This window comes from Ceratotherium simum, chromosome 15 (genome assembly GCF_057802395.1).
Source record: "Ceratotherium simum simum isolate JZ-2026a chromosome 15, ASM5780239v1, whole genome shotgun sequence".
Classification (NCBI taxonomy): Eukaryota; Metazoa; Chordata; class Mammalia; order Perissodactyla; family Rhinocerotidae; genus Ceratotherium; species Ceratotherium simum.
The window spans coordinates 33,357,967-33,373,711 of NC_141914.1; the positions used below are offsets into that span (position 1 = coordinate 33,357,967).

General features: G+C 34.7%; 1 protein-coding gene across 14 annotated transcripts in view; it reads left to right on the forward strand.

Moving 5' to 3' along the window:
- The window catches only part of TMEM207 (transmembrane protein 207), a 44,214-nt gene extending 38,456 nt beyond the window's left edge, over window positions 1–5,758 (forward strand). For 13 of the 14 annotated variants that reach the window (XM_087439859.1, XM_087439848.1, XM_087439847.1 and 10 more), the window contains one exon: window positions 420–5,758. In XM_087439859.1, coding sequence (XP_087295985.1) covers window positions 420–556 — 137 coding nt within the window. In that variant the 3' untranslated portion in view covers window positions 557–5,758. The remainder of the gene's footprint in view (window positions 1–419) is intronic. The other variant, XR_015554453.1, reaches the window with a different exon arrangement.
- Window positions 5,759–15,745: the final 9,987 nt, after the last annotated feature.

The window sequence follows — 15,745 nt, forward strand, 5'->3', positions numbered from 1 at the left end:
TTTTATTAGATAGTTCACATACTTCTGTTTTATCCTGACTAGAAAGATTACAGCCAGTCCTGGTGGTCTGGTGGTTAAGATTCAGCGCTCTCACCACCATGGCCCAGGGTTCTTTTCCTGGGCAGGGAACACCACCACCCATCTGTTGGTTGTCACACTGTGGTGGCTGCATGTTGCTATGATGCTGAAAGCTATGTTACTGGTATTTCAAATACCAGCAGGGTCACCTGTCCATCACCTGAAAACCCTATGAATAGCAACTGAGCATTGTCCAATATAGTGCCAGAAGATGAGAGGATGGTGCAAAAAGTCCAGGCAGGATTCTGCTCTGCTGTACACAGGGTCGCTAGGAGTCAGAATCCACTCAAGGGCACTAACAAACAATGAAAGATTACAAGTCCCCATCTTTCTCTTTCCAGGGACAGAAGCAGCTGTGAATCCACCTATTGGAATTCACCTTCAAACTCAGAACCCTGAACTGTATCCTGTTTCATGTTTTGGCACTTTAGGCCCCCCACCTCCATATGAAGAAATTCTGAAATCAAGCCGATTTTAGATCTGGATCATCAATTGAAAATGAAACAGCACATAAAACATTGACCAGCTTAAATTAGTTTTGCTTCTTGAAAACAGGTTATTTTAATCAAACTTTGCTCAAGGACAGAGATAGCACTGTGCATGTGCCAGGTGGGAACCCATAGCCCCTGGATGACCCTGGAACCAAGAACCTTCAGAAATATTACCACTGGAGTCCTTTACAAAGTGAGAAGTCCTTCACTAAGGAAAATCCGGCTTCAAGCAGCCCAAGTAGCTTGATTACCAGCCAATCAGCTTGCATGGGCCCAGCTTCAGTTTAGTATCTCCTAACTCCTTAAATTTCACCCCAACCTTGGATCAGGGAGACAGATTTGAGAGCCTTGCCTCCTGTCTCCTTGTCAGGTGACCTCGCAATAAAGCTCTTTCTTTTCTCAAAAGCCAGTGCCATAGTATCAGCTTTTATGTGCATCGGGTAGCAAGCCCTTGCTCAGTAACAAAAATATAAGAAATATTTTTAATTCCAAAACATCAAATTTAGGAACAATTGTTTCATTTAGTGGAATTCCCAGAGATCAATTAATATTGTCTGAAAAAGGACAAATAGATGAAAGAAGAAGGAACGTTAGGAAAGAATTTTGGTCAGGGAGATGTTTCAGTGGTAAGTTAGTCGACACTTAATGTATCACTGCTGTACAATTTGTGCTATGTAACCAAGTTAGTGTTCCTCCATAGTACTCAAAGAGGCAGCAGTTAGTGCCAGGAGTAGTCTCCATTAAGTTTAGGATTCTATTCCAGCACGCATCACAGCTTTCTCTGACTCAATATCTCCCTTTTAATCTGACTTCTCCCCTAGTATGGAGTCAACAAAAAATTATCATAATTTAACAGTGTCCCAAGCAGAGATTCAGACATGTCCAGACTCAGAGCTAGAAAGAGAATATTTGAGTTAGGGTGAGGGAAGAGAGTAGGAAGAAGCAACACTTGAAGGATGAGGGATGAATGAAGAGGAAGATTACAAATGTCAGTCCAAGGAGGTGTATATCTCAATCTGAGAAGGGCGAAAGTATAGATAAAAGATGAAGGAGACTGGGCCAGCCCAGTGGCTTAGCGGTTAAGTGCACGCGCTCTGCTACTGGCAGCCCGGGTTCAGATCCCGGGCGCGCACCGACACGCTGCTTCTCCGGCCATGCTGAGGCCACGTCCCACATACAGCAACTAGAAGGATGTGCAACTATGACGTACAACTCTCTACTGGGGGGCTTTGGGGAATAAAAGGAGAAGGATTGGCAATTGATGTTAGCTCAGAGCTGGTCTTCCTCAGCAAAAAAAAAGAGGAGGATTAGCACGGATGTTAGCTCAGGGCTGATCTCCCTCACAAAAAAAAAAAAGAAAGAAAAAGAAAAAGATGAAGGAAACTACTTAAGCAACAGAGCATGTGTAACATCACAAGAAAAGGAGAAGGCTTCCATTTTATGTGGGTGAATGCAGCCTCCAGAGCCCACAGCTTTTCTCTGATGCCTCAATACTTAGCATTTCTTGGAGAACCATGATAAGAACCCTTGGCACAGATATCAACTTCTCTTTGAGAACTCTGACTATAGAAGTAGCAGTGAGACACCATCTCAGCGGCCATGAGAAAGGGGGGCAGGAAAAGAAATCCATGGCAGATGCCATATAGTCTTCAGCTGACAAATTTGTTTAACAAAACAATTGACATCTCCACTTGTTTGTCTGATATACCTCTCAGATTTAACATGACCAAACTTATCTCCTAATCTTCTTTTCCCAAACTTGTTTATCCAAATCTTCCCCACCTCAATTGATGCCAACAGCAACCTTCTAGTTGCTCAGAAGGAAGAGTGTGGAGTCATCCTTGAGTCCTCCCTTTGTGTTACTTCTTACATCCATTTTGTCAGGAAGTGGCTTGCCTTTGCTCTACCTTCAAAATAGGTCTAGATTTTAAACAGTTCTTAGTACACCTCTGGTGTGAACCACTCATTGCCAGTTCTTGTCTGGATTACTGCAAGAACATCTAAACTGGTCCATTTGCTCCCAGCTTTGACCTCCTATATTCTATTTCCAACACAATAGGTAGAGTAATCTTCTTAAAACACAAGGAGAATCATATCCCTTAATGAAACTCCATCTCACTCAGAGAAAACACCCAAGTCCTTGACACACGGCCCTGTAGGATCAGTACCCTTCTCAGGTCTCCTTTCTTATGACTCTCACCCCTATTTATTTGCTTCAGGAACAGTGTCCTCAAAGTGACCAGGTGTTATCCTACCCCCATCTGCCCTTTTGGGCCTTAGCACTTGCTGTTCCTTTTACCTGCAACACTGATCCCCCAGATATCAACATTATTTCACCCCTCCACCTCTTTGAACTCTTTGTTCGGAAGTCACCTTCTCAATGAAGCCCACCCTGATTACCCTGCTTTAAATTGCAACCTCTCGGGGGCTGGCCCAGTGGCGTAACAGTTAAGTTCACATGCTCTGCTTCTGCGGCCTCGGGTTCACAGGTTCGGATCCTGGGCGCACGGGTGCACTGCTTGTCAAGCCATGCTGTGGCTGAGTCCCGTATAAAGTGGAGGAACATAGGCATGGATGTTAGCCCAGGGCCAGTCTTCCTCAGCAAAAAGAGGAGGACTGGCACCTGATATTAGCTCAGGGCTGATCTTCCTCACACACACACAAAAAAAACATTGCAACCTCTCCTAACCCTGGCACTTCCCCCTCCTTGTCTCAGATACGCTTTTCCTTTTTCCATAGCGCTTACCACCTTCTACTATACTACATAGCTGAATTCTATTTATAATCTAATACTTGTCTTCCCTTGTTAGAATGTAAATCCATGAGGGGAGGGATCTTTGTGTTATCCACTGATTTATATCCTGAACATCTAAAGCAGTCTGGTACTTAGCATGTATTCAAACAAATTTTGTAAATAATGTTCCTAGTTCTGGAAAGTCCCAAAAATAACTAGATGGGAATTTGATGGGGTGAGGCCTTATGAATGTGAGTGTGTGTAGGAGCCAGGGACAGCTGAGTTAGTACTGTTAAAATAATCTCGGGGCTGGGGGCGGCCTGGTGGCGAAAGTGGTTAAGTGCGCGCGCTCCACTGCAGCCACCCAGGGTTCACAGGTTTGGTTCCCCGGGCGCGCACCGACACACTGCTTGTCAAGCCATGTTGTAGCGGCGTCCCATATCAAGTCGAGGAAGATGGACACAGACGTTAGCCCAGGGCCAATCTTCCTTGGCAAAAAGAGGAAGATTGGCATCGGATGTTAGCTCAGGGCTGATCTTCCTCAAAAAAAAAAAAAAAAAACTCATTAGTATCCACTGATAAAAGAGGTCTGAAGAAGCTTGTGTTAATGTACTCAAATAATCCCTGATATATGTTTGTGGGGAGCTTTAGGGTGTACAAACTGCTTCCAGATTTTATTCTCATGAGAATTTGGTAAACTGGTTATTCCTAACTTCAAGTTCTATGTGGTAGCCTGAACATCTCCACTCCCTTCTGAAATCTGCTAAGATTACAATAAATGAGTAAAAGTGTTTTTAATTCACAAGCGCAAAGAGAGTAGCAAGAAGATGACAAAGAAAATTAGCAACAAGATATTTATCCATCTCGTACATGGAAAGATGTACGAGATGGATAAATCATAATTAACCAGGGTTTCAGGTTTCTCCACTTTGCTAAGTGTCTTCAGGGAAGAAATTGAGAATAATCAAGCAAATTCACGCTGTAGCAATGCAGAAATGCCCAAGAATTAGAGGCAGCGGAGGTGAAGAGCATTCTGGAAATGATGATGAACTTGACCTACAGAAAGGTAGCATTGGAGCAACCCAGAGCAGAGCCAGTTCCAATCAGAACAAATAGCTGTAGGAGGGTAAAAGGGATGATTAAGGAAAAATACGTAATGAACATGTGGTGATAGATTAATGACTGGTAAATGAAAAATGAAGAAACTGAAAAAACAAGGCAATTATAAATCTATGAAACACAAAAGTTGATTTAACCCCCCCAAAATAGTTAAGCTATGAATAATGTAAATAACGGATATTGAATTTTAAAGTGGGAGTTTTTGATATGGACAAGTTAGGCAGAGGGGGACAGGGGTCTGAGGGAAGGTGGCAGGTTATAATAGGAAAGCTCAATCTTAGTCTCAGATTGTGGGAATTCAGTGAACAATATCTAAAATTAAAAGAAAAATGAAGAAGTAATGGTAAAGTACATTATTTGAAAATTAGGTCATAAATATCTGAGGCAAAACGCTAGAGGAGTTGAAAATTTTTGCCTCAAGAAATAGGACTTGGAGATAATGCTATGTAGGATTAGGTAGAGCAGAGAAGTGCTGGCTTTTATCATGAACCTATAGTACTATTTGACTTTTAAAACTAAATGCCTGTGTTACTTTAATAAAAAGAAATATAAAGTTAACAGAATAAATGTTTGCCAAAGTTAGAGCTTGCAATTGCAAGAAACAAAGGAAATCATACTACTATAAGGAAAAATAAAATGTTAAACATAAATGTCTTTAGGTGATAGGACTACAGGTAATTTTATTTTTTATTCATGTTTCTGGATTTTCTAATTGTACAATAATCTGCATGCCTTACTTTTATAATTGAAAATCTCGACAAACTTCTGTTTAAAAGAATAAACACAAAAGAAAAAATATATATACACATATCACTGCCTTCATTTAACAGATGAGAAAATGTGGGGTTTCTGGAAGGGTAATTGACTCACCCAAGATGCATAGCTAATTAGTCTGAGAGACAAAACTAGAGACTAGACATTTTGACCTTTCAATTCTTATTCTAGGTATTTTTCCACTATGATATCCTATCTTCAAAAGAGGCTCTAAAAATAAACATCAGATAATGTGGATATAATTATGTTTATCTCAAATAAGTAACTCTAAGGAAAAAGTTTTTGTTCACATCCTGAGCTATGTATGTTAAAATCCATTCCAATTACTAAACAAGCACTGGTTATAATTAACACCTAGAAAAGTATAAACGCATCTGGAAATGAGGCTAATGATTCAGCAGCTGGAGTTTGCTGAAGACATCAGCAAAAGTCGGGATAGAAGCTATCGGAATTTATTTTTGAGTGACTTGCGTTTGTGTGTCAGTGCAAGTCTAACCAAACCACATGCTTAGCGTGTGGTTGGTTGGTTTATTTTGGGGGTTGAGGGAGGAAGTGTGGGGATAGGGTATAGGCAGGTGGGTAGGGCTGGTAGAAAGTTTGTTTTCATAGAAACTTTTCTCAAATATCACAGATTACGTTTTCATCTTATGTCTAGGAAATACTTAACTGAATGACTATTATATGTCAGTTATTGTACAAAGTTCTGGACATATTTCTTCAACAAACGTAGTAGTATTTTAATGATACTAGAGTTTCCACCGCTTTGCCCTGACCTCTAGAGACTTAGAAGTTCTTTAGTAAGTGCTCTTTACGGTCCGCTGAAAACTACTGCAAATAATAAAATAATAAAACTCATTTGGATGATATGATTATCGTGATATTTAAAAAAGAAATTTCAAAAGATAGACCTGTGTTCCTTTTCTGTCGTCTCATCTCTGAAAATCTCTGCCTGCATCTTAGTTCATCAATAAATCATTAAAATTCTATTTAACCTGGCATCTCAGATTTTAATTCTGATAGGACTAGATTTTTTTTCTTCCCATGTTAAGGAACATTCGTTTTTTAAATGTGGTTTTTCTTACTGCTCAAGGGTGTAGCTTTTTCTTTGAACATCCAGCAGAGGGCGTTAAAGCCTATCTATGATTTTAATCCATTAGCTAGGTTTGATTTAATGGCTAAATGAAACCGTAAAGCTGGGTTACTATTGATAATAGATTTTTGACAGACCCTAGCAGAATGGAATGATGATGAGGTTCAAATATGCAAAGAGGAATCTAGAACTTTAGCTCATATTGCTCCCAATGAAGCTGAGCATCGGGTGAGATAGAGAGTCTAGAAAATTTGAAATACATTTCTACATCCAAGGATGAGACCTGTCAGTATGAGTTGCCTGCAAAGGCGGATAATTTGTGTATACAATGCTCACGTGGTATGTAACGTCTACAGCACTGACCCTATAGGTCTAGCCGATTTCTTTTTTCCTGGTCACAAATTCCCCTTTAATTTTCAGTTTTGTTGTTCCAGATTTGTTTCATTTGTTTTAGGAGCACAATTTTTATAAAAGACAACTTTAAAATTCAGTATTTTTCACGGAAATGAAATAGAGCTAGGTTAGGACTGAATAGCATTCATGTGGACAATGAAATGAAACTCAACCAGAATATTATATTTAAGGCAAAATGTCAAATACTTCAGGATTGTATAAGAGAAAATGAGACAATGAAAATGTGTTGGCTATGAGACCCCACTTTCAAGAGAGAATGATTTTTTTAAATCAGAACAAAGAAAGGAAATAGAATATACACTCCAAAGGAATCTTTTACTTTTAAATTCATTTTGCTTTGTGGTTTTGTACAAAATATAAACTTTATACGGACTTGTTTTTCCTACTTAATACTAGATCTTGGAAAATAGTATAACGTTTGTTCTTTTCCTAAATGTAGTTCTGGGAAAATTAGCTAATAGTAATATCACTTTACAAAATGGAATAGATTTGGTGATAAACAAAATGTAACTTATGCATATTTGGAAAATAGTTATTATTTCCTTCTAAAATTATGCCAGTTTACTCCTACTATCTGACTCATGAAGCAAATGGTATATATCAACCAAGTTGTCAGATTTTTATATTAATGATGAAAAATGGTATTGCTCAGAAGCACCGAAATTATCAGTGAATGCAGGTTTCTTAGTGTTATTATCATGTTTATTGGAGGAGGATTTCCTCTTTGGAAAATCTGTTTATGGGATGCAATAAGCAAAACTAAGAGAATTTCCCTTGCTCTGGTAATTAATATAATTATATATTTCTATATATTTAATAAATAGTCATTTTTTATTTTTTATATCAGATGTGAAAACTGAAGTCATGTATCAATTCAGACTATTCTCTCTTCTATGTGTCTAAATCTGGGTAAATTTTTAGAGAGTCTTGGGTATCACTGACTAATTTCTTTCTAGATTTAGAAGAACTGGAGCTATTATTCTTTTCTTGAAGAATATTGAGAGACACAAAGTAGGAAAGCCTAAAGATTTATTTTAAATAATCAGTGGATGATCGCATGCATTCTTGATATCATGTGGAATGCTTGTCACCTGTGACATGGCCAACAAAATAGATCAATGCTGTATGAGGAGAGTTGGATGGGATGGGGTCCAACTTGGAAGGATGGGATCCAGTTGGAAGGGATGGGATGCCAAAACATTACTGGGGTGCTAAGGAGATGTCAGAAATTTTTTAAAGGAGAATATGCAGTTGAAAGAAATGCTTTGATAAGCTGCTAACTTTAAGGGGCAGTCACCCAAGGGACACACTCAAGTAACAGTAGATGGTCACTAAAAACAGCGAGTGTGTGTAACTGCAGGTTTTGGTTTTTATTTGGGGTATACATATTTGGGACCAGAACTAAACTGCGTAAGGCTTTAGAAAAGTGTTGGTTTACTTTATAAATATATTTTTTAACTAAAATTTTATTAGTATAAGGAGAGGATTCCATTGAGAAGGCAACAAGAATTGACATATGCTCAGAACAGGCATTACTGGAACATTAACTCCGTGAGATTAAGCCTCCACTGTGTTTTTAGTTCCCCAAGTTTTATTTTCCAATAATGCATTTTTTCCTTAATTTCTCTCTTCTTTATTTTCTCTGTTTTTGACAAGGTTTACTAACTGCTTCATTTTCTACTGTATTAACCAAATTAGGTTATTTTGTTTTTATTTACTAAACTTAAAGCTTTTCTCTTCTTCAATAAAATAGAATCCTCCTCTGATTTCCTCCTCTGATCAATACTTTCCAATTCAATAGCTTTAGAAAACAAAGGCATTGTATAAAGTTTGCTTTAATTTAGTAAAAAGAAACTACAATTTGCAACTAGATCATCTCTCTACTGCTTCCTCCAATTCTCTGGGCTACATAGGCTTAGCGTTGCAAAATTAGCTTTAATACAAAAACTTAATTTAGAAAATAACAGAAAAGTTTGATAATTCCTCTCCAGTTTTCTACTTGTATCCAACCCAGCAAACTTGGGAAGACAGTTAAAGGCCTAAGTCTGTTTCATCTCCTTTTATCTGTTGGAAGGCAGTATCACAAAAGCATTCCCTTTCCTTCTTTTAAACTACCATTTTCCTTTTCAACTCCAGTTTTTCTTTTTTCCCCCCTAAATATTATCAACAAACATCTAACCTGTCAGTTTTGTGGAAGCAGTTGAGTTTTTGCAAAGGAAACCTTACAGTACTTTGCATTTTTCAAAAGTCTCCTCAACTCTGATTCAAATAGAGATTATAGAAATTTAAATTACAGTATTTTACTTAAGAGTCATATCAACTGCAAAGTGTGTACAACTTTGAATCTTAAATTTTGGATCTAATTGAAAATGATGTCTTTCAGAAAAGTGAAACAAAATAGACACTGTTAAAATCGGTATTAAGAAATTGTTAATTATTAATGTTGTTGACTGTGATAATGGTATTGTGGTTATATTGTTAAAAAGTCCTTATCTGTTAGACACATATAATGAAGTATTTATGAGTGAAATGATACTATTTTTGAGATCTGTTTTAAATAAGCAAATAAATAAATAAATATTCTTATTTTTTGCCTCTGGAGAAAGCCTATATGTTGAATTTGAGTGTGTGTCCCTTGTTTGCCTACTGACTCTAATCCTAGCTTGTGGCTCTACTTTGCATGAGCAATGAAATTTAATAAACTATTATACCTTTTGCTTAGAGTGCATTTTATTTTAAGAATACCACATTGATTAATGCATTGTATACCAAAATTCAGTCAATCAAATACAGACTTTCTCATTTTTTATATACCTGAAAAACATTTTTATTTATTTTTATTTAATATATTTTTAAATCAACTCAGTTTCAAACTCCAATGTATGTTAAATTGAAACTTTAAAGTATCATTAAGGGGAAAACTGGTGCTTTCTCAAATCCACGTGAAAATAAATAGATGGCTATAAAATAAAAATTCAATGTACTACTAAATATATTTCAAATACTATTGGTAGCAGGTATAACACACTTTGAGAAGCTCATTAATATATGTTTTGAAGTTGGTGCTACACCATAGCATGGGACTAAAAGCAGAAAACAATTTCCATCTGCAGAAATAAATATTAAAACAATTAGTGATTATAAAAAAAGTTGATCAACTGTTGATCAGCTATGTCTAATGAATAATACTATGTCTAGTGGTGTGTGACATCAATTATTTTTTTTAAATCCTCTATACTGTTCCTATCATGTTATTATCAGAATGATTTGAAACAGTAAGCGCATTTGTAGAATGAAGAACTTAAACGAGATTACCTCAAAAATTCATTCTAGGCCTAAATCATTATTACTCTATGCTTCTAAATCATTATTGTAGTGATTCCTTTCTAACTTTAAAATTTTTCTTTTAGGTTTTAAAAAAATTGGAAGAATATATTACTGATTACCACTTTGTGTGTGTGTGTTTTGTGTGTGTGTGTATTTCTAGTTCTTTTTCTATGGAAAGAATCAGTTAAGATACTCTGTGGTGTATTTAGACTCCCATTTCTATGATTACTTCTCTCTAAAGTAAGGGCTAAATAAAGGTAAGATGATGTGAATAATTAAACCAATAAATGTCACTGTGGAAGGCTAATTAGTAAATAGAGTAATAATCTAGATATTTTCTTTCTATAGATTTTTTTTACAATATTTTGCATTATTAAAGAATTCTCTAGAATACTCTCACCCTCTTCATTTCTTTCTATATTTTATATGTTTACATATTTTCTAATTTTTTTATGAAGAGAAACTGAAAAGAAGTCAATTATTTTAAAATTTACTGGTTTGAGTATTTGTCAAATTAAAAATAAATCTTACAACTACTTTTTCAGGACCTCACTTCAGTTTTCTGGGGACAAATGCTAATCAAAGTATCACTATTTTTACAAGAAATTTGTTAAAGCTAATTGAACTACTCACGGGGATTTGTATAACATGTTTTTCCATGACCATTTAATCTGCAAATAAAATGCTGTTTATGGAAATTATTCGTCTTGTTTTTTAAAATAAATTTATTCAAAAGCCTGTGAATTCATATTTAAATTGAGCAGCAAACTTGATTCCCAAAGTGAGAAAGTGATAGAGTACCTACTGTACTTAAAAAGGAATAGTTGTCAATGCTTTCAAACAAAATGAAAAATTAAGTCTTGCTGACATCCCAAGCACCCATGAAGTAAAATCTATGTTCAGAGGAGTTAAACTCTGGCGACCAAAGAAATACTCTTCAACATTATACTCTAATTGCCCCAACTGATTTTAATCCCAATAAGTATCATAGATACGTGTGTGTGTATGTGTAGTCAACCAATTGCTTTTAATAATACATTTGTTTATGAACTATAAATTAGTCATTAATACCAGTATATCTGAAAACTTTAAAGTTTACAATATGTAAATAAGAAAATTATGGTGAAGGGCGTAATTGCAAAGCTGTACAATTGTACTCTCCAGTCCCCTTGTATGAAAATCATCCTGACCCTGGTATTTTTCTAAAACTTATTTTTAAACTTGGGTCAGTTAAGTGGGGCTGTGAAAGCTGAGAGGAATCATCTAGGAAGTGTGTTAAAAATAACTCTGGAGTTCTGATAGAGTACTGTTTTTTGATCTGGATGCTCATTACATAGTGCATTCAGTTTGTAAAAAATTATCACATTATACATTTATGATTTGTACAGTTTTCTGTATGTAAGTTATACTTAAAGTTTGCACAAAAGAAAATACAAGGGATCATTAATTTAGAAGAAAAAGGAGAATATCATCATGATTTGGGGTAGACAAAAATTTCTTAATCAAAACACAAACAATGATAACCATAGAGGAAAAAAAGAGACAAACTGGACTACATTAAAAATAACTTCTCTTCATCAGAAAATATCATTTTATATATATCAGAAAATAGCATTAATAGAAAATGCAACCCACAAGCTAAGAGAGATATTTTTAATATATATATGTGACAAAGGAATCATATCAAGAATATATAAAGAATGCCTACAAATCAATAAGAAAAAGACAGATAACACAATAGAAACATTGGCAAAGAAACTGAACATGAAGTTCACTAAATGGAATCTCCAAATGGCTTATAAAAATGTGCTTGACTTCATAAGTTATTAGGAAGGTGAAATTTAAAACTATAGATTTTTGGTTTTTGATACCACTACACATCTACCAGAATGGCTAAAACAAAAAAGATTGACAATACTAGGTGTTGACAAGGATGTGGAGCATCATTTACAGCTGTGGGAGTGCAAATTGGTGCAAGCACTTTGGAAAACTGTTTGACAATATCCCCTATATCTGAATACATGCACACCTGTGATGGAGCAGTTCCATGCCTAGGTATTAGACAAAGGAGTGCATGTGTCTTCCCAAATCACGTACAAGCATGTTCATAGCAGCACTATTTATAATAGCTAAAAATTAGAAACAAACCAAATATCCATCACCGGTAAAATGTATTAAACATTTGTGGTATATTTATATGTAATAGAATACTGTACAGCAGTGAAAATAAACACACTAAACCACATGCAATGATATAGATGAATCTTGACTCTCACAACATAATGTTGAGTCAAAGAAGGTAGGCACAAAGAATCAGATATACAGTAGTTCAAAACAAACAAAACTAATCCACAGTTTTGGAAATCAGGATAGTAGTTACCCACAGGATGGTGAGGATAATGACTAGAAGACAGGGTGGGAAGAGCTTCTAGGAAAGGATAATCTATTTTTTAACATGGATACTGATTATACAGATATATTCACTTTGTGAAAATTCATCTAGCCATAAACTTGTGCTTTTCTGTATTACTTCAACGTGAAGATTACTGAAAAAAACAATTTTGAAGGACTGTGCCAGGAAAATACAAGAGCCGGCTTAAAGAAGAACAGTATAAGTATCAAAATCATAATAATTACAGTGGATTAAAACTCATTGAATCGATGAAAATCTACAAGTCCAAGTTTCATTTTTCAAAAATGAAAGACTGAAAAATCATACATGTCACTCTTTGAGCTAAAAGATTGACAATATCCCCCTTGCTTTCCCAGGAAAATCCTGACAATTATTAATGGCACCCACTTTTACTCTCAAATTGTCCCTGTTTGGATACTAAATTATACATTATCCCACTAATTAACCAGCTCCTTATTTTGTGTTAGTGAATTGGTAAATACAGGGAAAGAATTGAGCCTTTATTCTACCTTTTCGGGGTAACTAAACAGACTCAGATGGAGAGACTTAGAGGCTTATTTCACCGAAGAATTTCTACTACAGAAATAGATGAAATAGAATTAGAAAATCATCTTTCTACAAACCCTAACTAATGCATTGACTCAGATAAGGACTATCAATTGTTACAAGTATTATTTTAAAGCTGTTATAGTTGTTGATGGGAAATGGGATATTCCTATAGTTCCAAAATAAAACCACAATAATCACTTGTTTTTGTTACTAAAGGAAAAATACATATATAGATAGATGAAGAATGGAGGGATCAGATTGTCATCACCTTAATCTAGTGAACAATTTTAGCATAATTAAGGCTAAATCAACCAGATATTACATCTCTGGATATGCTGTTACATCACCTATGGTGTATTCTAGAAACTATTTAACTTGATTCCACCAAACCTTTAAATTTAAATTCCAATTTACTAGAAATACAAGGCATTAAGAAACAAGCTACAGACAAATCCAGAAGGTGGAACAAACTTTAGGAAAAGTGGTTCTGTTTTTTTTAACAAGTCAGGGTCAGTGAAAACAAATGTAGCATGATTAAAAGAGACTTAAAGTACATAACAACCAGGGGATTGCAGATCCTGGTCTGGACAAATCAGGTGTATAGTGCATTTTGAGAAACTTGGGGAAATTTAAATATGGATTGGGTATTAGATAAGATGAAAATTTATTGCTATGAAAAGGCAGAGATAGTTAACGGGAAAAAAAGTAGGTTACAAAGCAGCATGTACGGAACGATCTCTTAAAAAAGAAATAAATATGTGTGTACTTTACTTCGGGGTAAATGAGAATATCTGGAAGGATGTACAGATGTTCAATAAGGTTTAGGAGTAGTGATGGTCTAGATGGTGAGAAAATGGTGCCCTGGTATTTAAATAAGATACATTTTTAGTTTTTTTGTGTTTTCCAACTTTCTGCAATGCACATATACAACTTTTGTAGTAACAAAAGGCCAATTTTGATTATAACATGATATTAAAAAGTAAACAGTTAACAAAAAGATAGGTAAATAAAATTATCTAATTTTATAAATTTTATTTTTTCTTATTGCAATTAACAGGACATGACTAAATTATAGTACCCACAATTTAGTGGACTATTTTAATATTTCAACATAATAATCTTATATGTGTATGCTTTGAGTTTATATTACTTTTTCTTTCTTGGCATGTTGAGCCACCACCATGTCAATTACTTTTTCACAATTTAATATTTGTATGGTTATTCACTAGTTAGTATACAAAATATATACTTTGTTATGCTTTATTTTGTGATGCTTCATTAAATTATATTGGAATAGGAATAAACATTCTCAAGGAAATTAAAAGAAACAAATACTAATATTCCTTCCAGGATATACAAAACATTTTTATTAAGAAAAAATTCAAGACAGTCATAGATGTCAAATATTGCCATAATCCTCTGAAATATTTCCTCACACAAATAGAATCTTTAAGGAGGGAAAAATTTGTATCTCTAGAAGTTAATAAACTATTTAATTAATTTTTACCCTGCCTTTACCCAGAAGGATTTCAAGAGACTTATTAGGATATATAAAACATGACAGATATATCATAAAATAAAAGTGGAAATAAAAATTTTATAAACCAAGGTTGAGAAAAAAGTACAACACAAAATAAGTTTTAAAATGCAGAGAATAATACCCATATAACTAGTAAACATGATCTAGAAATAATTTTTTAAATTTCAATTACACAATTAATATCTAAGAATTAAAAATGAATCAATTGCTCTTAATTCTAAGATTAGATTGGAATTTCTCCTGAGAATATTGGTAAAGAGATAACTGGGTGAAGTCATGAACATCATTGTCAACAACATTAATATATGTACTAGGCTTTCATCATCTCATTTTCACATTATTTTTAGCCTTTTAAATTTGGAACACTTTTGGGGTCCTCAGAAATTCACAATTCAATTTCCATTTTTCCAAAGAAATCATTTCTAGTTCAATTGATAGTCTGTTACAGTCCTGCAAGGGTATTAATGCTATTCATGTGAATTACAAGGAATCAGAAGACCTGAGATGAAATGTTATAACCTTTTTAAAAACTCTACCATTTAAAAAGTTCAAGGTGATTACATTATGAATATGAATAAAATCTCATCAGCAATCATTCACTGATTTAAGTATATATATAATTCTATTTTTTCAAAAAAACACATATTTTATGAGGAAAATTGGTTTTTTCAGTAGAGAGTTGTGAAATTTTATTTCTTTCAATCAACAAATGTATGTTAAATTTTATCATGTCAGATATTTTGCTGGGTTCTGAGGATCCGGTACTGAGCAGACGCCTGAATCTGTAAATTCTAATATGGTACCTTCATGAAACATATTTGGATGCCCAATCAATAAATCAATGAAATCCCTGGCTTAGCTATTACTGCTGTAGTCTAATAATTGGCAATGTATCGGCAAACTTGGAATAGTGATAAAAGAGTACACAGATCTCTTACGTTGTTAATGAGGAAGAAAGTTACCATTGACTCTGGTATTAATTTAACACTTTTTGTTTTTGACATTTAGAGTGTGGAGGGGAAACTTATCTTTAACTCCCACCAGTGAGTTATGGTACATGAAGCCATTATTTTCTTTTTCTACTTAGAATCAGAGCAACGGTAGGCTTTGATATACTAGTTTGAATTTGGAAGAATCATCTTCTTCAAAGTTACCAAATAACTCTCTCAGTTGAGAATACAAAAAGTGAACCCAAAGCCAAGCGAAGAGCTAAGAG